Source organism: Chiloscyllium plagiosum, chromosome 7, assembly GCF_004010195.1.
Source record: "Chiloscyllium plagiosum isolate BGI_BamShark_2017 chromosome 7, ASM401019v2, whole genome shotgun sequence".
In the NCBI taxonomy this organism is placed as follows: domain Eukaryota; kingdom Metazoa; phylum Chordata; class Chondrichthyes; order Orectolobiformes; family Hemiscylliidae; genus Chiloscyllium; species Chiloscyllium plagiosum.
In genome coordinates this window covers 43060511-43082602 of record NC_057716.1, presented here as the reverse complement: position 1 = coordinate 43082602, position 22092 = coordinate 43060511, and the positions used below count along the sequence as shown (strand labels likewise).

The window sequence follows — 22092 nt, the reverse complement described above, 5'->3', positions numbered from 1 at the left end:
CTGCAAATCTGCTAGCAGGGGACTGAAAAAACTCTGCCCTTTTTTAAAGTACTTTTTTAAGTTCATGTGAATAACATTATTTTGTGAATTCTCTTTTTATCCTGCGATAAATTTGTGAAGTTACTAAATTTATTAAGTATTTTGTATGCTTTGTGTCTGTTATGCCTTCCATTGACTGAAGTCACAAACAAAAAAAAAGAAAGAAAACATTTGTAGGTGCAGAAAGCATGCTTTATTTCACAATCAGAATTAAATTTTACTTTACTAATTCTCAAGGAGGCTCAATAAAATTAAATAAACACTACTTATTTCTCTAAATAAAGTTACTGCATAGGGCATTAAAATGTTGGAGCACAAAGATGTTTTTGTCATCGTAGTTACTTTCTGTTACTTATGCCCTTAATACAGATAACATGAAATAAAATTCTACAATTATCACACAAAGTCAGTGCACTCCATGGATAATCTGAACCTCCTTGAGTTAGCACTATTTCCACATAGGAGTAATTGGAACAGTTTGGTGAAGTGAGGATATGGCCAGGTTGATGTTATTTTTCATTCAAACTATCCAAATAGTTACTATGTTGGAAATAGTGCACATTTAAGATGGTGATACAAAGTAATGGCCGCGAGTACTTTGTATTCATAGTTGACCATCTTGTCTTTAATAAAAGGTAAAATGACATAGTCGGTTCATTGGCTAAAGTCTTGTGATGTTATTTGCAGGAGGGTATATGTAAATAGCACCACAGACGTCACCTTCTAATTCCATAAATTTGTATTGCACGTATCCAGGTACTGTGCATAGTATCATCTTTTGGGTTCAGGCTGTCTTCAGCAGGGAGCCTCTCTACCTGCTGAGGTATTCTTAGACATCAACATTTTGTTGAGGCACAAATTTTAGTTCCAAGTTGAACAAGGTAGTCGTCCTATTCAAACTTTCCCCTGCCAACAATCTTTTTCAAATGTTCCATTAAAAATCTCATAAAACAAGAAGTACAAAACTTCCATAACCGTTTAGTTCGGCTATATACAGTATGTACATGTCACAGAAAATGGTTAAAAATTCCTAAATCCAAGTGCAATAATTCCATAATGCACAATCTACCATTTGTTCAGATATTGTCTAGTTTGGTATAAATGCACAATGTCGTGTCAGATAAAAAAAATGTAAAATAATATATACAAGTCAGAAATTCAAGTTCATAACAGTTAAGGTATCTATTTTGAAGTTTAATCAATTACACGTTAGTGAATTCAAATCCTTAAATTGATCTAATTTTAATATTTACAGTGGCAGAATCTGATCCAAATTCATTTGTGAGTCTTAGAGTGTAGCGTCCTGCATCTTTTTCTTTGACATCTGTAATAATAAGTGTCGTTAGATCATCTGTTGTTTCAATGTGAAATCTGCCACCATCCTCATCATCAGAAAGAGGTTTTCCCCCACGTGACCATTTTACTTCAGGCATAGGATCACCAGAGAAAGCACAAGCCACTGTCAGAACCTTTCCCTTCTCAGTGGTGATATCTGATGGTAAAGCTTCAATTTTAGGAGAAGTTCCTGTAAGAAAAAAATATACAGCAAACAAATTAGTATTTTTTTTCTAGCATATTGTCATAAATAGAGGCACTTAATAGAATCAGACACTTTAAAATGTTTAATATTGACTTAATGTCACCTTTAGTAAAACCAGTTAGCATTTTGCCAGAACTTGTTTCCATTTGAGTCATACTGGAATGCTCCATAAAAGAACTAGAGCTCATTGATAGCTTTGATTCTTTGAAAGATGACATGCTACTCGAGGACATGCTGGCAAATTTAACTTCACTCATGCTGCTGATGGCCTCTTGTTGGGTCATTTGCATTGTCTTCGAAGAGAAATGTCCCTGCATGCTAGCAGAAGCACCAGTCCCTAGAAGTACCATTTTAGACGGTTCTTCAATTAGAGCTGTGGAGCAAAGCAAACAGATATGATGCATAAATGGCCTCACTTTTGACATAACTGGCAAGTTAAATTCTCAAACAAATATCAAAAATGTCAATCCTCTACAGCATTTTATATGTTATTTGCAAGTTGGACAAATAAAGCATGAAAAGGTCTGCATCAATTTTGTACTGCAAAAGTACAAATTTATCAGAATGTTATTTAATTAGTCACCAGACTGTCTTTATACATTGTACTGAAGCAAGTTAAATTTGGATTTGATAAAATATTACCGTAACTTAGCTGTACAGAAATGGAGATAGGCTAATAACAACAACATTAATACATTTTAGGCAATAGCATACCCAGTACAACCAAAGATGCTGTTGCAGAACATTGCCCATGGAAGTTCTTTGCTGTTACAGTGTATTTTCCACTGTCAGAAATTGCAGCACTCAGAATTTCTAGAGTGTACTTGTTTTTCAAACGACTCACTCTTAAATTTCTTGAAATTGCAATCTGAAATATGAAACAAATTCATTATATACCAAAAAATATGCTAAAATAATTTGAATTGGAAAACCAGATAAATGTGGAGAAATCCTGAATACTTACAGGTTGGTTGTCTTTCATCCATTCAACCTCTGGAGAAGGATCTCCTGATATTTCACAAGTAAATGCTACATTTTGTCCTTCATTAACATTTTGGGACTTGGGCTGTGTAATGAATGCTGGAGCATTTGATTGTTTGTGCTTAACTGTTAAATCAAATTGACATTTAATTATTCCATGCTCTGTTTTCGCTTCACAGGTGATTGCACCTTCATCTCTGAAACTGATCTTCTTGATAGTTAAGGTGTGGTCATTTCCAGATACACCATATCGATAATCTTCTGAATTGAAAAGCTCCACACCATTTGAAACCCATTTCACATCAGAAACATTTGGTATGTTGGCCTTAAGTACGGCCTTTTGGCCTTCAATTGCAGTCATTTGTACCCGTGTAGCTGTAATTTCTGTGTATGCTGTCTTAAGTTCCTTTTTCACAATTTGTTCCTGAATTACCTCTGTTTTTCCATATGATTTAGCAGCTTTTTTCTGAGCAGCTGCTTTTGATTCTGTTATCTTGGCCACTTTGGCAACAGTGTTTCTGAATACTTGACCAGTGAAAGAAAAAGTGGTTTTGGATACACCACCTTCACCAGTGATTTCACAAGTGTATTCGCCTTCATCACTTGCATTAATTCCATGGATACTGAGATTATAGACTCCATTAGCAGCATATTCCAATTTGTAGTGACTATTCTCCCTTACTTTACGTCCATCTTTGAACCAAGTTAATTCTTTCACATTCAAAACTGTGCTTTCAACAGCACATGTGAGTTTTACTGTACCATCTTCAGCAACTTCAGTTCTCAATTCTTGGGAAATCTTAGGTGGAGCGCTTGCAGGGATCTCCACTCGTTCTGCGGAAGGTGTTCTGAGAGTTGGAGGTGACTTAACTCTTGGCGGCAAGGTGACTAGTTCTGGAGATTTGACCCTTTTGGGAGCCTTCATTGCCTCTGCAGACTTTGTACGAGGTTCAGGGGTCTTTACCTTACCTGCTTCTTTTGCTCCAGCTTTTCGGATAGTCAGAGTAAACTGTGCTTCTTCTTTTCCTTCAGAATTTTCTACCACTATTTTGTAGCTTCCTTCATCAGAAGATTGAACTGATGAAATTGTAAAGGTAGATTTATCCAGTGTTGTCATGATAAATAAGTGTCGAGAGGATGTAATTGTTCTCCCAGCATGCATCCATGTTACAGTTGGTGTTGGCTCACCGTCAAAGCTACAAGAAAATCTAACAGACTCTCCCTCTGTTACTGTGACTGACTGTGGTTTTGTTATTATTCTGGCAGCATGCATTCGCTTGGATGCATGAAGTGATGTTTCTTTTGAAGCATACATTTCAGAACTCATTGATTCTCTTACTTCTGACTCTTTTATTTTAGTTTCCTTCATCTCACTGACCTCTTCCATTTCACTTGATTTTTTGAATGTAGAAAATTGGTAAAAATCAGTCTTTGTTAGTTCTGGCACAATTAATTTTGGTTGTTCTTCATCTCTACGGCGGGATACATAGGTAATGTAGTCACCTCCTGTAATGTCTAGTGTTGCATAATCAGAAGCCTCTCCTTTGTAATTAGAACTAACAACACGATAGGTTCCACTGTCTTCAGGCTGGCAATCACGAATTTCCAGTGTTAGTACACCATTCATATCAGTAAAACGATACTTATCGCTTTCTTGAATTTCCCTACCATTGTGGTACCACCTAATTTCAGCCCTTGGCTTGGACAGAACATTTAGAGTAAATCTGGTATTTTGACCACAAGGGATGCGATGAGAACGCATTCTCAAAGTTATCCGTGGACAATGGTCAAGGCTGAAAGGTTGTTGAGTAAGAACTTCGTACTTTCCTTCTGAAGTCTTCTTTGTCTTTAAAGCAGTTTTCATTGATTCATAGCGTGAAAAGATGTCAAATCTGGCACTCCTTTCAAAGCGTGAAAGTGAGCTCTCTCGAGATACTGGACTTGGGGAACGCGGACGTGTTCTCTCTGGTGTAGGAGATCGTCTCTCTGGGCCCTCGCTTTCAAATTCTGCAGGGCGTGGCCGAGTTCTGATTAGTTCAGATACTGGTCGCATCAATTCAATATAAGATGGGGAAAGCGATCTTCTTCTTCTGAGAAATTTCGAGACAGATGGAGATTCTCTGCGAGTGTATTCCTTAACGTCGATGGCTTGTTCTTCTTCTTCTTCCTCTGATTTTGACACGAAAATTGCTCTTTCTCGTCGACTTTGCATTCTTACTTTTTCTTCATATTCCATACGCTCTAGCTCTTTTTGGTAGCCAGACAATTTCTGGACTGTAGCAATTGGTCGAAGCAGCTCTTCATCTTCTTTGTCTTCTATCATTCGTTGCTTTTGTTTCGGTGGTCTATAAACAGCTTTTTCGTGGCGTTGTCGGAGATCTATATAACTCGGGCCAGCTTCAGATTTGGAAGGTATATGATATCTTTGGTATTTTCTATATTTTTCCTCTTCCTTTGCTGTAGCAAACTGTGTTTGTTGAAATTTTTGCTGAAGTGCTAACAACTCAAAACGTGGAGGGCTGCGGCTTGGGGGTGAAGCAGAAAATCCTAATTCAAGTTCCTCCTCGAGCCGTAATCTTTCCTCTTCTACTCTCTTCATTGAAAGGTACTCATCAACAGGACGGAGTAAGTCGTCATCCGACAAATCACAAAGAGACCTCCTTCTTGGTCTGTAGTACATTTCGTAGTCAGGAGATGGTGTGCGCCTTCGAGCTGGCCTAACTGTTTCAAGATCATCTTGTGATATTTTTGGTATGCGCCATTTAGGCTTATACTGATCAGTAAAACGTGGCAAAGGCATAACATAAAATTGCTCCCATCTCGAGAGACGGATTCGCTTTGGTCGTTTTGTTACAATTCTCTCTATGGGCCCAGGCATTTCATAATGGTCTCTCAATTTCCTATACCATTTCATATCAGACAATGGCACAAAATGTTTGATCTCTTGATCTTCTTCAATTGCACTTGGGGCATGTACACGACGTTCTGGAATATCGTAAGGCATGCGAAGCCGTTTTTCTTCCTTTATTTTTTCTACCTTTGCAATTTCATATTCACCTTTCACGTTCTTGGTGCTGACAGCTGGTTTGTACATTATTGCAGCTTCTCGCAGAGCTTCCTTTGCTACTGCTGTCAGTGGAACAGCTTCAACGTTTGCAAGAATTTCAGCCATTCTTATAGTCTTGCTGATTTGTTTCTCAGCATATTGCTGCCGTTCCTCCTCACTCTCATACTGACGCTTGACGTAGGTCATACGCTCAACTTTTAGATATGCCTGGCAGCTTGTAGATCCAGCACTGTTAGTAGCAGTGATTCTGTAAATGCCGGAGTCTTCTGGTAAAGTATCCCTAATGTGCAGAACATAGTAGTCCAAACCTTCATGGACAATTTCAACGTTAGGACCTAGTGCTAAATCCTGTCCATCTTTCTCCCATTTCAGAGCAGGAGGTGGTATGCCAGATACCCTGCATTCAAAACGAACACTTTGGCCTTCCATGCACTCTGCATTTGCCAACAAGCGCTTAAACATTGGTCTCAAAGTAGTATCTGGTGCAGGTGGGTGAGGTAATACTGTTAATTTGGCTTTGCAGCTGTCTTCACCAAACTTATTGCGAGCTAGTACTGTGTATTCAGCATCATCATCAGTTGTTACGTTGTGAATGATCAGTTGATAAAGACCTTTGTCAGATATAAAGGTATATTTTCTGTCATCTTCACCAGGTTTGATCTTCTGTCCAGATTTCAACCATGTTACCCGTGGTTCAGGGTGAACTGTTATAGTAACACCAAATCTGACATCTTCACCAATATATGCAGAGCGCTTATACAAAGGCAGAGTAAACTCTGGTGGCCTCTCAAGGAGCCTCATAGTATCAACTTTACGTTTTACTTTCTTCACCCTGCGCTCCATGTAGAATTTACGCATTTCTCTAACACCACTTACAAACAGTTCTGCGTAGGAGCTGTCTTCACCATAGTCATTTGCAACTTTGCATCTGTACGTACCGTCATCTGTCTTGTTTATGTCTTTAACATACATTGTGGCCAAACCATTTTGGTATGTAATTTCATATTTGTCACTGGATTCCAGTTGCCTAACACCAAAATACCAAGTGACTTCGGTAGATTGATCATAATTTTCTATCCTGCAGATATACCTAACATGGCCACCTTCTTCAGCAAAAGCATGCATAATCAGCCCTGCAATTGGGCCAATTTCGATTGGAGCTATCTTAACTTTTGCAACTGTAACTCCTCTTTGAACTCTTACAGATCCACCAGAAGAAATTCGAGCAACAGACACAACAAAGTTCAATTCTTTCTTAACAAGGGTCTGATAGTATCTTCTGTGTCTCAATGTCTTAATTACTTTGGTACTCATTTTCTCTGTCTTCTGTTTCAACCATGTATGTTCAAGAGCTTCAGCAGCTGTCATCCGAGCCCTCCTTTCTTTGACTAAAAGGCGATCAACAAAATCTAAAGCTTCAGTGGTAACATCTTGGAAAGCTTCGTCCTCAAAGCTATATTCTGCTTGAGTAATCTTGTCAATAACCTGTTGGTTTGTTTCTGCGATAAATGGATTCAGACCACTAAGAAGTATATACACAAGCACACCCACTGACCACATGTCAGTAGCTGAACTGACCATGTCATGTTGATGGAGTTCAGGGGCTGCATACTCTGCTGCGGTGAATTGGAGTCTAATATTATCACCAGGTATGAGTTGTCTGGCCTGCCCAAGTTCAACAATCCTAATAACAGAGCTCTTTCTTGTGGTGTAGATTATATTATCTGGTCGGATATCAAAATGACCCACATTCTGACTATGTAGAAACTCAAGTGCTTCACAGATTTGGCGGGTATAAGTGATAATTTCTCTTTCATTCAGTTCAAATGTGGTTGTATTAATACGCTCGAAGATATCAAGACCAGAAATGAACTCAAAGACCATGACCAATTCTTCAAGGCTCTCAAATGATTCATATAACCAAAGGATATTCTGGTGCCTAGCAATATTAAGAATTTCAATTTCTTTCTTCACCAGCACCTGATCAGCACCCTTTATTTTAACAAACTTTGCCATGTATGTTTTCTTACTCGTATTTTCAATACACCGATGGACAATACTGAAGTGTCCACGCCCCAGCTCTTCAGCAATTGTGAATCGACTGTGAAGTTCTTTAATAGTAGAATGGGTAGCTTTGCATTTGGTGATCTCTAGTGATTCATCAACCTCTTCATCATAGTTCAGGACTCTCGTCTTATCTTCTTTAGTGACTATAGGTTCAGTTGGCTCTGATGGCCGACTCTGGCCAAACTTGTTCTCAGCGATCACACGAAATTGGTAGCTGGTCTTGCCAAAGAGATTCACAACAGTGTAGTGTGTATCACGTGACTGTGCAACACGAATCCACATCTCTGCTGTTGTTGCACATTTCTCAATAACATAGTTAATGACTCTGCTTCCACCATCATTGGCTGGAGGATTCCATGTTAAAACAACAGAATCACGTGTAATGTCACTGACTTGAAGTCCTCTTGGTGGGTCAGGCACATCAGCTACATCCAATTCAACTGTTTGTTGATCAATGCCAAATCTGTTCTTGGCACATACAACATAGAAACCAGCATCTTTTCTGTCAACTCCATTAGGGAACACAAGAGATGTAAATGATCTTGTGACTATTACTTGGTAGTGACCATTATTGTCAATAAGATCTTGACCCTTCTGCCATGTGATTACAGGATCAGGTCTGCCACTGAAAGGAATCTTAATGCTTACTATTTCACCACGGAGAGCGTGAACTGCACCCATGCCTTCTAGATGCTTGGGTAGGTGAATCTTGGCAGGAACTGGAAAAAAAAGGAAACGTTTCAGAAATGAATGTGAATACTGAAAGGCAATGATTTCATACAAAACAATGAACTTAACAGGGGCAAAGCTAGTCTTAGGAGCAAAATGGGCAATAGTGAACCAACAGTCTGTATTATGCCCATCCGATTTTTTGTTCCATTGATTTCAATGAAGAGGTAAATCAATGGAAAAGATAATCAGTGGCTTGCAAAATGAGATGCTGATCCATTTGGCACTAACCCAAGACAAATTGCATCCCACGTGCTTATAGAAATATACCTTCTCATTATTACACAGCATGTTTGAGTAATTACTATGTAATACATACCATCAACATCCAAAGAGACGGTTGATGAAATGGAACCTCCTTGATTGACTGCTCGAACTTGATAAACAGAGGCATCATCTCCTGTGGCATTAGTAATTACCAACTGGTGGTAACCTCCTTTGAATTCATGGATCCTTAATTTTTCACCATCAGGCTCAATTTCTTTCCCTTGTTTAAACCATTTCACAACAGGTTTGGGATGACCAGTAATCTTGCAAACAAAAGTGGCAGTGCCCTTATATTTCACACTCAAATTGCGAATTTCTTCTTTGAACTGTGGTGCAGTGATGGGTACATCACACATTGGAACAACGGGTTCAGATATTTCACTCCAGTCACTCTCACCACCAAGGTTTTCACACTTGACACGGAACTCATACTCCAAGCCCTCGATAAGACCTTTCACAGAGTAAACAGTTTCATGTATTTCATCAGTTGTTACAGCAATCCATTTATTCTGTTTCTTCTCTCGTTTTTCAAGGTAATAATTTCTGATCTTTGCTCCACCATCACTGGCAGGTGGTTTCCATGAAACCACACAAGAGTTCTTTGTGACTGCAGTTACAACAGGCTTAGCTGGTATTCCAGGCTTCTCTGCAGGGAGGAATAAAGTTCATATATAACAATTCAAGATACAGGAAGAGAGTGGACATGAAACAACTTAATATATGCAGATACTTACCATATGGACTCTTGATGATGACAACAGAGGAAACCTCTAATGGCTTGCTGATGCCAAACTGATTCTGAGCAGAAACACGGAAGTAGTAACCAGCACCATCAATGAGATTTACAATTCTACAAGATGTGCCAGCAATCGAGGATGACACGAGGTTCCATTTTTCACCTTCTTTGGCTTCACATTTTTCCACAATGTAGTTTGTAATCATGGCGCCTCCGTCATCAAGTGGTGGCTTCCAACTGATTACTGCAGAATTCTTCAGCAAAGCATCAATTACAATTGGTCCTTCAGGCTTATCTGGTTTATCTATATGTAAATTTAGATGGTATTAGACATACTATTTGAGTGAAATTATCTCACAATAATTACAATATAAATTTACAATACATTACCTTTGATCTCAACATTAAATGTTGCATCAACTGTTCCAAATGCATTGCTGAGTTGCACTTTGTATTTTCCACCATGATTCTTCCGTGTAACATTTCTCACTACAAGATGAGTATAGTGTTCTGTGTTTTCTATTGAAATTGCATCTGAATCCGTCAAGAGTTTGTTTCCATGGAACCAGCGAATAGCAGGCACAGGACGTCCAATGTATGCAACATGGATGCGAAGACTCGTACCAACGCCAATGTGATATTGCTCTTTTAATACGAATGCAGGGTGGAAATGTGGAGTAGCTTCGAGCAATACTTTACCACTGATCTCAGTTTCTCCAGCATCATTAGTAGCCTTGCATGTATATAAGCCTTCATCATCCTGATCATCCGTCATAATGGTAATGGAATGATTACGTCCATCTGAACTCATTTTGTATTTGCGGCTTTGATGCAATTCTTTTCCAAAATGATACCATCTAATTTCAGGAAGTGGTCTACCAAGGATCTGGCACGTCAGCTTAGCTGGTTCACCTAGCTTAGCAATTACTTCAGCAATTTCTTGTTTCACACATGGTTCTTCTCCAGCTGTTGGTGAGATAGAAGAAGCCATGAGTAGGAATCATTTCTAATAACACAAAAATATATATTATTAAAATATGAATAAATGTACATACAAGTCAATTTCGTCTTGATAGCCATAATGGTTCTACGAGGTCTGCTAACACCAGTCTCATTCTCTGCAAAGACCCTGAATTCATATTCTGTGGCTTCCAGAAGACCACCCTGTGTAAACTGTCTGTCTTTTATTCGATCCTTGTTACATTTCTTCCATGCACTGTCACCAGACTGGCGATACTCAACCCAGTAACCAATAATTTCCTTGCCACCATCACATTCAGGACGTTCCCACTCTACAGTGATGCTATCCTTCGTGACAGAAACCACCTCAATCTCTCCGGGTTGGCTTGGTTTATCTGTGAAAAATAATTGCTCAAATTATATTAACTTTAATAGTAAGATTGAACAATTGTGCTATAATTGAAATTTATAAACTATATATTCATACAATGGATTTATATAGAATCAATTAAACATACCAAATGGATCCTTGCAAAGGACAGCGTCAGATGGTGGGCTTGGATCACTAAGACCTACGTCATTCTGTGCCATAATACGGAATTGATATTCAGCATCTGGGACAAGTCCAGTAACTGTATACATTGTTGTGGTAATATGGGTCTTGTTTTGCCGCACCCATTTATCTGTAGTAGACTCTTTGCGATCAATAAAATAGCCAGTGACACGTGATCCACCATCATCTCTAGGCCTTGACCAGGACAGGCTGACAGACGTTTTGGTGACATCTAGTATTTCTGGTGGATTGCTTGGAGGCTCTGGAGGATCTAGAATGGCAGTATTGAATTAGCTAGTGTGTGAAAAATTAAGCACTTAAATTCAAGGGTAGGATAACATAACATTTACCTTAAGACTAAAACAAATATTGTTCTACTTACTTAGTGGTGTCTTTGGTACAACTGGCTCTTCTGATTTTAGAGCTTTGCTAATACCAAATTGGTTTTCAGCAGAGACACGGAAGTGGTATTCCACATTTTCTTTCAGGCCCTTAACAAATATGGAATTCTCCTTTACTCTGGAATCAACAGTATACCAGGCTGTTTTGGGTACCTCACGTCTCTCAACAATGTACCCAATAATATCAGAACCACCATCATCGGCAGGAGGTCTCCAACTGACTCTGACAGAACGAGCTTGAATATCATCAAATTCAAGTGGTCCTTGTGGAGGATCAGGGTTTCCAATAACTTTCACCTTAATGTATGCTGTCTTTTTGCCACATTTGTTTTCAAGAATCAAGTCATATGTGCCTGAATCATCTCTATCTGCTTCCTTTATCACAAGTTCAGTTTCAGTGTCAGAAGTGGCAATCATTGCTCGCATGCTAACATCACGGCCTTCCTTTGTCCATTTGCAGATGGGAATAGGTTTGCCTTTTATGGGCACTGTTAGCCTGATTACCCCACCTTGTCTTACAATCAGACCCTCAAGATATTGATGGTCAAGTTCATAATCAGGATATTCTGAAAAAAGAAATCCAACTTTAATAAATAAAAATACAAATCATACATTGTGACTTCTTACAACTCAGTTTAACTATATCATAAATCAAGTCAGTTCAAAGCATGGTATTTCCAATTTAGGTGCCTTTCAGATATGACTTATGCAGTGCTGCAGTAGTGCATACATGGATGTAAACATACTGTTCCTCCCCCAACCTTTCCTTTGATCATTGTGAGTTCAATTACTGATGATGGGAAATGACATTTAAAAGCATTTTTACTAATGACCTTGAACATTTAAAGATGTCTTCATTTAGTCATTTCAGCAATTGCATGCCCCGATTTCCCAATGTGGAAATACAAGTCATATCACAGCAAGTGGATCAGAGGATAGAAGTTCCCTTTCAGATTATTAGTTGGTATTTTAGGACTGCTGACAACTCTGAATGTGCATTGCATAAGTCAACAGACTTTACTGTTAATTATATTGGGGTGGCATGGTGGCTCCGTGGTTAGCACTGCTGCCTCACAGCGCTAGGAACCTGGGTTTGATTCCTGCCTTGGGGAACTGTCTGTGTGGAGTTTGCAAATTCTCCCCATGTCTGCCCGGGTTTGCTCCTGTGTCCTTCCACAATCCAAAGATGTGCAGGTTAAGTGAATTGGCAATGCTAAATTGCCCGTAGTGTTTGGTGCGATAGTCAGGGGTAAATTTAGAGTAATGGGTCTGGGTGGGTTACTCTTTGGAGGGTTGGTGTGGACTTATTGGGCCGAAAGGCCTATTTCCATGCTGTAGGGAATCTAATCGATATCAATTCATGGGTCAAAACAGAGCCTAAAATTAGACACAGCCAAATAACACAAAACCACCATGATATGAAGCATAACAATTTCGGCATTTCTTACCCAGCATTTCAGTGACTTTAACAGTTCCTGGCACATCAGCAGGCTCACCAGGACCACCAGCATTAACAGCCATAACACGGAACCTGTATTCAGCTCCTTGTGGCATATGAGTCAGTGTGTATTCACAGATCTTTGTTGGAGTAGTGTTGCACTTAGTCCATTCATATTGATCAACCTTTTGCATCTCAATAAGGTACCCTGTGACCTTGGAACCTCCTTCATCTTCTGGTGGATTCCAAGCCACAGATACAGATGTTCTTGTTGTGTCTGAAACTCTTGGATTCTGTGGTTTGCCAGGTGGATCTATGTAATATAACAAATAATTCATTTCTTATTGTAAATACTATAACCAAGTAAACTTATACAAAGTGCTAAGCAATGTAAAGTTGTGAGCAAATTAAGCAGCTAGAAAAGTTGGGGTTTGTTCTTTGGTTTATGCTACGTTAGTTGATTATAGTTAGGTTTGCAGTGGGGTGATACATTTAGTCTTATCAGCTTTGGTAAATAATTTTAAGCATTCAAAGAACTTTGAATAATTAAGTCTGTTTGCATATAGCCACTGCACTTTTCCATCTTTAACAACAAGGGAAATCAAAGCTATGAGAGTAAAATTATATAATGTGATTGATACAGAATATTCAGTAAAGAGTGCCTTACAATTTTTCTAATTTTTAGAATTAATCATTAATACTTTCAAGTCTGGCAATACAGTGCCACAGTAAAGATCAGTATTATCCTTAAGTGTTTTCAAAACAAAACAAATTTCAGTTGTGGAAATAATTTCTAAAAATGAAAATCTGTTGATTAAACTTTGACATTGTATCACGTTACCTATTGGGTCCATAGCAACTGCAGATTTGGAGGGTCTGCTTGGTTTACTTTCACCTCTTGCATTCACAGCTGTCACACGATGTTCATACTCCAGTCCTTCTATAAGACCAGTGGAACGATATCTTGTCATAGTCACAAGTACTTTGTTAGTTCTCACCCATCGGTCAGATTTTAGTTCCTTCCGTTCAATTATGTACCCATTGATCACTGAACCTCCATCTTCAATTGGTGGTTCCCAAGTAATTGTCATACCATCACGAGAGACATCAAATACGTGAGGAGTACCAGGGGGTCTAGGTACATCTATTGGAGAAAGAAGGATGAATGTATTTTATCTCACATAAAATCATTTTAGTGACCAACGTGGCAACGAAGCTCAATGATATTTTTTAGATGTACAGTGATTCAGATTTTCATGAATTCTATCAGTTCTTTTGAATCGGAAAGAGTCCTTTTAACAGCGAAGAAACATTTCAGTTACACCAACTCATCATAATGTAAATCAAGGATCAATTTCTTCAAAAGTAAGAAATTCAATATAGAAACCAAGAGTGGCTTTCTTTTAAACAAAAACCAAAATGTATTGACATTGGTTTACAAGGCCCATTAATGGTATATTTAATCTAAAATGGACAACAGATTGTTACAAAATATGTGTTTCTGCATCTGGAATTGCTTTCCAGAAAAAATTTCTTAAAATCCTATTATCTCTACACATATTATTAGAATGATATAGCATATGATACAACATTGGGCCTATCATGCTGTGCTGATAAAGCCATCCAATTAGTCACATTCCCTCACTTCTCCTCTTAACACTTTTTTTGTTGCCTTTGTATATTTATCTAATTACGTGTAAAGGTTACTATTACAGTAGCTTCTATCATTCTTTCAATACAGTTCGTAAATACAATTCATAATACAGGAAGAAACAGAATGATATTCTCATAGGGTTAGCTGTAATAACGTGGAACAAGATTCATATGAAGTATAAATGGATGAGTTTGTCTAACAACCTATTTCTATATTATACGCTCTGTTTCATTGATGAGGTTTATAGGATTGCTAAGTTTTAGCACTGTACCTTTCAGGTAAAATAAGGGACTCATATGACCTGTCCTGAAATCTGTTCGGCAGCAAACTTGGGTAGTTTGATTGAGAGACTAAAGAGAGCCCAAGACTAACTTACTGGGACAGAAAAAAAATTGCAAGGTTGAGACAATACTGAAGTGTTAGCAGTAGTGCTTTAAACTGGCTGTTTATCTCCAAGGTAAAAGAGAGTTTAAAGAATAGCTAATCAGCATCCCTGGGATATAATGCCCATGTGATTCAAGTTGCCATGGTAATAGATTTTGAAATACAGAAGAAATCACTGTGGTGAGCAGCAGCATGCAACAGAGGACACAAACATCACATTCACCTCAATTTTACCCCAAAATACACGCAACCTTTAAAACGCGAAGATTTCAGAGCCTCCTGCAAGATCATGAGATGGACTTAATCTTGCATAGAAATTGTATCTCTCATATAAATTTGTGAGAGTTGGCGGGTCTGAATAGTTGTTTAATTACGGAATCTAATCATTGTTGAATTACCATAATTTCTGTTGTTGAAATCTAATATAATTAATACAATCAAGAGACGGCAATGTCATAGGATGGGATTAAAGATGAAATCATCTACAACTTAATATCATGATATCTTTAATTGCTAATAAAATACTTTAACTTACTTATGGCACTCTTGCATTCCACAATGCTAGATTGCAAAAATGATCCAATACCAAAGCGGTTTGTGGCAGCCACACGGAACACATATTCACTGCCTTCATTTAAGTGAGTAAACTTGAATGTATTCCTAGTAACAGACTCAGAAATTGGAAGCCAGCCTGGGCGATGAGCATCACGTTGCTCTACCACGTAACCACTAATGGCAGCACCACCGTCTTTCTCTGGGGGATCCCAACTGATGGTGACAGTGGTGGCATCGATTGCATCAATTCGGATTGAGCCTGCAGGTTGTCCTGGTTTATCTGAAAGTAAATTAATACAGTTATCCAAGACTTCCAAATGATTATAGTATTACAAACAGTATACTAGTATAGATGACAACCATGTACGACATGAAAAATGATCAAAGCACCAAAAATTGGACACTAGTGTAATTGTTTTTTTAAAAGAGTGGTTGTGACCAATACTTACCTAGAATGATAACTTTGATGGTTTCAGTCACAGTTCCAGCAACATTCTTTGCCTCAAGCATGTAGTCTCCAGTATCATCTATGGTGGTTTCACGTATAGAAAGCTTTACTGCTTTGGCAAGTCTTTCTATAGTAGTGCGGTCAGTTTCCTTCAGTTTCATTCCCTCAAAATACCATGATACAGCAGGAGGTGGACGGCCACTAATTGGAATGGATAGTTCAATTGGCCTGCCAGCACTTACAATAACTGTCTTTTGAGGTATACCGGCCAAATCAATCTTTGGTACCACTGTAAGAAGAAAAATAAAATTAAAACTTTCCTTCGTAAAATAGTATTTTTAGTAAAATGGTTTTTACATTCAAAATACATGATCACACATTAATGCTTGTTATTTTTAATTAGAATATAGGCATGAAAAATTATCTTAAACCTACACATACCTTTTTGGTCCTGTACAGTGACAGCAGTTACAAGCTCTCTTGGTTCACTGACACCCTTTTCGTTCTGGGCGCTAACTCTGAACAGGTACTGTTCAGACTCATTGAGAGAGAGTATAGTATGTTCAAAAACTGTGTGTTTGAGAGTTGCGACTTTCATCCACCTTTCTGTGCCAGCTTTGCATGCTTCAATAACATAACCAGTCAGTCTGCTGCCTCCATCATGCAGTGGTTTTTCCCAGGCTAGTGTGACTGTAGATTTTGTGACATCAATTATATCCAATTTCTGTGGAACCGTAGGAACTTCCGAGACAAGCACTGCATCAGCAGTTTCACATGGTTCACCGATGCCATACATATTTTCAGGCAAGACTCTGAAATAGTACATTGTTCCCTCAATAAGTCCAGTTATTCTATAAATTGTTTTGCTGCATTTAACTGTCACAGTCTTGAATGCTCTCATTGCAGCTTCACGTCTCTCAATTATGTAATTGTTTACTGGTGCTCCACCGTCAATTGTTGGAACATCCCACGTGATAACAACAGAATCTCTGGAGACTTCCTTCACATTAACAGCAGCAGGGGGGCCAGGTGTATCTGAGAATAGAGCAGGCATTTTATTTTGTAGTATTTTGTTTGTATACTTTAAAATGCCTAAGGTGACAACAGGAACAAATGATTTAAAGCGTTACATTTCCACATACCATATACTTTGACAACTACGGTTGCTGACTTTTTGCCTGAGGGATTTTCAGCCTCAATGGTGTATTTTCCAGCATCATAGCGATTCACTTTGTCAACTACGAGCAGTGTGTAAGAATCTGTTGTATCAATAATACCCCGATGGCGTAGGTCAACACCAGGTTTACTCCAGGTTACTATTGGAGTAGGTCTGCCAGTTACTGAAACCATTAAGCGGAGAGAACCACCAGCTCTGACTGTAACAGTCTTTTTGAGATCATCTGCAAGCTCAAGATCTGGAATTTCTAGAAAAGTTAAACATAGAGTGGAAAAGAGATGAAAAATAAGATCTTTCACAAATAAAACCTTTGAAAATGTTTCAATAATGAAAATCTCACTGATTATATTTCTTAGGATTTTAGATATATAAGTTTATTTCTTTATGGTAACAATTTATTGCTGATATATTTTCAGTACACACATGCATATTTTATTCCAACATTATAAATCCTCTCGGGGAAATGTAACAATTTGCAAAATCACATGCATTGTCTATATACATGCTACAAACCTATTCTTTCTTCTGGTTCAATTTCAGCAGATGATTCACTGAAATCACTCATTCCATTAATGTTGACAGAAGCAACTCTGAAACAGTACTTTCTGTTAATTGCAAGACCTGTAATGGTATATTCAGTATTTTTTATGTTGGCTGTAGAATGTGCTCTGTACCACTGTTCCATGCCTTCCTCTTTCATTTCAAGAACATAGCCGATGATATCAGAACCACCATCATACATGGGTTTCGTCCATGCGAGGCTAATGCTGTGTTTGGTTGAATCAACAACTCTTGGTGTTGAAGGTGGGGCTGGAGTATCTGTATTGAATTTCAATAGACAAACTTGTAAATAATTGTATATTCTCAATTATCAGGAACCTTACAATATTAATTTAAAATCAATGCTTACATGTTGGTTCTTTGCATAGAACGTAACTTGATGATCCACTTGGCTCACTGCTACCAGCTGCATTTACTGCTATAACACGGAACTGGTACTCACAAGTCTCCATTAGATTTGTAACTTTGAGCCTTGTATCATAGATAGTAAAATCTTTGTTTACTCGAGTCCAACGCACACTTCGTTTTTCACGTTTATCGACAAGATAGTTACTAATTTCAGCTCCGCCATCAGTTTCAGGTTTCAACCACTGGATAATAATATGCTCTTTTCCAACTGCAACAACTTCTGGTATACCGGGTGGTGATGGAATTGCTATTAACAAATTAAAGTACGTTAGATTTATTGAGTAACTTATTAAATATGTTAATTTAATAATAATGTTTTCTAAATATAAAACAAATGTATCAAGAAGTACTCACTGAATGCATTTCTGGCTATGGCAGGTTCAGACTCCCGTGGTACACCAGGTCCATACTTATTAACAGCTCTTACTCTAAAAATGTATTCATTGTTCTTTATCAGTCTTGTAACAACAGCAGAAAGGGTCTTGCACTCAGCTTCAACAATTACCCAGTTAAGTCTGCTTGTCTCACGCCTCTCAACAATATAGTGTGTAATTGCTGCTCCTCCATCTTCCAATGGCATATTCCATGACAAAGTGCATTTCTCTTCAGTTAATCTGCTAATAGTGAGCAGACCATCACATGGACCGGGTGAATCTAAACAGAATTCGAAACATAACATTAAGGCACAAGATAACCTGTAAACAACTTTTAATTTAAAGTGCATTTCCAAAGGTGTTCATAATAGTGTGTTACAGGAAACCTACCAAGCACTTTAACATTTACAGACACAGTCTTAGTTCCACTTGGATTTTTCACAGTCAGTGTATATCTTCCAGTGTCATTTCTGTCACAGAACTTGATAATGGCAACAGCACGTTTGTTAGTGTACTGAAGAGAGATCTTCTCACATAGCTCCAGTTCTTTTTCTCCCTTTGACCAATAGACCTTAGGGTCAGGTTTCCCACCAATGAAAGCATCAAGCACCAAGTCTGATCCAGCTCTTATAGTTATCATGTCACCAAGCAGCCTGCTGTCTAGTTCAGCCTTGGGTGGTACTGTAAATACAAATTTAAAAGAAAATTAAGGAATGACTTACTTTACTTCATAAGGAGATCTAAACCATTAATAAGTCTCTCATGTATTTCTAACTCCAGCATACCATATTCATCTTTGCAAGTGACAGGTCCTGTCGATTCAGATGGCATACTAATTACTCCAGTTGCATTCTTAGCTAAAACACGGAATTCATACACTTCGGCGTCACTAAGTCCTGAAATAGTGTAGAAGGTATCCGAGATAGAGGTGTAGTTGCACTTAAGCCAGCGACCATCTCCAGTTTCACTATATGGTTTACGTTCCACAATGTATCCAACAATTTTACTTCCACCATCAGACACTGGTACAGTCCATTTTATTGAAACTGAGGATCTACTAACATCTGTTACTTCTGGTTTACCTGGAGGATCTTTATAAATTCAAACAAAAAAGGAAGTTAAATTTTAATTTGTAGCTGTTTGCAAGAGAGACAACAATAATTGCAAAACATATAATCTCTGATACTTATGTATGTACTTACCAACAGGATTCTGAGCCATTACTAGTCTAGAAGCTTCACTAGCTTTGCTCAAGCCAGCAGCATTCATTGCATAAGTTCTGAACTGGTACTCCAAACCTTCTACGAGAGTAGATACTTTGTAATGGCAATCGATGCATGGTATTTTGTTTTCTTTTACCCAGAGAATGCTGTTACGTTCTTTCTTTTCAATCCAGTATCCTGTAACTTTGCTGCCACCATCATGATATGGCTCTTCCCATCGAATAGACATTGCATTGGCAGATACAAAATACACTTCTGGCCTGGTTGGTGGACTTGGTGGAACTACATTATATACAAAACAAAGACAATTTATAATCTTTTCAGTTTTCATTCTTTTGGCATACGTTTAAACGTATGCATTATATTTTAAGAGTTTACATATTTCACTTACCAAATGGATGCTCAGCAACCACAGGTAACGATTCCAATGGCTTGCTGACACCAAATCTGTTTTCTGAACAGACACGGAAGCTGTATTCCATATACTTTGTCAAGTGGGTAACTTTAATTTGAGTCCGTTTTACACTGGAATTGATGAGTTGCCATACAGTAGTACCAGACTCACGCTTTTCCACAATGTAGTTGGTAATTTCAGTGCCACCATCATCTTCGGGTTCTTTCCAAGACAGTACACATGACTCTGCCGAAACGGATGAGATGGCTATGGGACCAGTAACTGGGCCCGGCCGACCAATGACGTTAACAGTTACGGTAAAGGTCTTGACTCCTGCTGTGTTTTCAAGTGTTAAATAATATTTTCCAGAGTCACCTCTCAATGCATCCTTCGCTGCCAGTGTAGTTCTCTCTTTTGTTGTTTTGATACTAACTCTATCTGTTTCCTTAAGTCTCATCTCCTCCAGCTTCCACATAACCTTAGGAGCTGGACGTCCGCTAATAGGCACATCGATAGTAAAGGTACTTCCTGTTTTGCAAGTAATCAATTGATTAGTGATTCCAGATAAATCTGCTTTAGGCTCTATCTGTGGTTCTTTAATAATAACAGAAGAAAATGCCTCTCTTGGTTCACTGTAGCCAGCATCATTCTTTGCTCTGATACGGAACTCATATTCTGTATTTTCAACCAGTCCATCAACTGTGAGAGTAAGGTTTTTGGTATGACCATCTTCAACCCAATGATCTGAATCTTTCTGCTTCATCTCTACCAGATAACCGGTAATATGACTGCCACCATCATGCTCTGGTTTCAGCCAAGCCAAGACAGCAAAGGTTCTGCCTGTGTCGACAATATCGAGTCGCTTAGGTGGTGCTGGCTCTTCGGTAGCTACAATGGGTTCTGTCATTTCATTTGGCTCACCAAGACCAAATTCATTTACTGCCATCACACGGAAGAAATATGGTACTCCTTCTGCAAGTTCTTGTGCCCTGAAGATCTGCCGAGTGCACTTTCCACTGATTTCTTGCCAGCTACGCCTACTGGCTTCACGTTTCTCCACAACATAATGATGAATTCGTGAACCTCCATCATGAACAGGAGCATCCCACATTAATGTAATTGAACCTCTTGTAACTTCTTTGAAGGTAATTGGGCCCGGTGGACCAGGGGTGTCTTGCACCTTAACAGTGAAGGTAATGGATTTGCTGCCATTGCTGTTTTCCACAGTAAGGGTATATTTTCCAGCATCATACCTATTGCAATTCTCCACTGTTAATACACTGCTTGTGTCTGTTGTAATGATATCAACATGTACCCCAATCGAAGAATCTGCCTTTTTCCAAGTGGCAACAGGAACTGGTCTGCCTCGGAAGGCAACATGCAACTGAATTGTACCACCGGCTCTAACAATATGGATTTGTTTGAAACTAGCATCAATATCAATTTCAGGTGAGGTTAACCTATCTGTAACTTGTACTGGAGCAGCAACTTCACAGCTCTCTCCTTTTCCTGCACCATTAATGGCACAGACACGGAATTTATATTCTTCACCAGGCTCCAGGTCAGTGACTATGTACTTGGTATTGACACATGCTTCTACGTTGACCTTACGCCAGTCTTCCAGACCAGCCTTGCACTTTTCGATTATATAGCCAATAATTTCCATGCCACCATCAAACACAGGCTGAGTCCATTCCAAACTAACGGATGTCTTTGTTGTATCTGTGACTCGGACAACTGTAGGTGCACTTGGTGGATTAACTGGCTCTCTGCATTTAATAAGTCTGGAAACAGCACTTGGGGGACCAACTCCAGCATTATTTTCAGCCATTACACGGAATTCATATTCATTCCCTTCTATAAGATTAGGTACTTTGAATCTGGTTTCAGTAATGGGTCTCTTGCTGGTAACTTTGACCCATCGCATACTCTTTTTCTCACGCCGTTCAAGGATGTAGTGGTTAATTTCATTTCCTCCATCTGATATTGGTCTTGACCATGTAAGGGTAATAGTTTCTCCTGTAATGTTAGTTGGTTCTGGAGTACCAGGTTCATCAGGTACAGCTGTGAAACAAACATAAAAAGAAGTTCCTGAATTAGGATTGGTTTGACAAATTGTAACTAGTAAACCTTTCA

The 22092-nt window shown here is 38.6% G+C and overlaps 1 protein-coding gene across 1 annotated transcript in view; it reads right to left on the bottom strand.

The window, feature by feature from the left end:
• Positions 1 to 209: 209 nt before the first annotated feature.
• ttn.1 (titin, tandem duplicate 1) overlaps positions 210 to 22092 on the bottom strand; it is a 336276-nt gene continuing 314393 nt past the window's right edge. Inside the window, exons 274-296 of the mRNA XM_043694489.1 lie at positions 19954 to 22020; positions 19542 to 19844; positions 19125 to 19430; positions 18730 to 19020; positions 18320 to 18619; positions 17907 to 18212; positions 17510 to 17815; positions 16962 to 17243; positions 16261 to 16854; positions 15821 to 16108; positions 15352 to 15651; positions 13620 to 13922; positions 12789 to 13091; positions 11322 to 11906; positions 10905 to 11210; positions 10482 to 10781; positions 9817 to 10392; positions 9425 to 9730; positions 8743 to 9336; positions 2544 to 8413; positions 2294 to 2447; positions 1683 to 1952; positions 210 to 1564 (exon numbers count right to left, since the gene is read on the bottom strand). Of these exons, the coding sequence (XP_043550424.1) occupies positions 1266 to 1564; positions 1683 to 1952; positions 2294 to 2447; positions 2544 to 8413; positions 8743 to 9336; positions 9425 to 9730; positions 9817 to 10392; positions 10482 to 10781; positions 10905 to 11210; positions 11322 to 11906; positions 12789 to 13091; positions 13620 to 13922; positions 15352 to 15651; positions 15821 to 16108; positions 16261 to 16854; positions 16962 to 17243; positions 17510 to 17815; positions 17907 to 18212; positions 18320 to 18619; positions 18730 to 19020; positions 19125 to 19430; positions 19542 to 19844; positions 19954 to 22020 (15209 nt within the window). The 3' untranslated portion in view covers positions 210 to 1265. The remainder of the gene's footprint in view (positions 1565 to 1682; positions 1953 to 2293; positions 2448 to 2543; positions 8414 to 8742; positions 9337 to 9424; positions 9731 to 9816; positions 10393 to 10481; positions 10782 to 10904; positions 11211 to 11321; positions 11907 to 12788; positions 13092 to 13619; positions 13923 to 15351; positions 15652 to 15820; positions 16109 to 16260; positions 16855 to 16961; positions 17244 to 17509; positions 17816 to 17906; positions 18213 to 18319; positions 18620 to 18729; positions 19021 to 19124; positions 19431 to 19541; positions 19845 to 19953; positions 22021 to 22092) is intronic.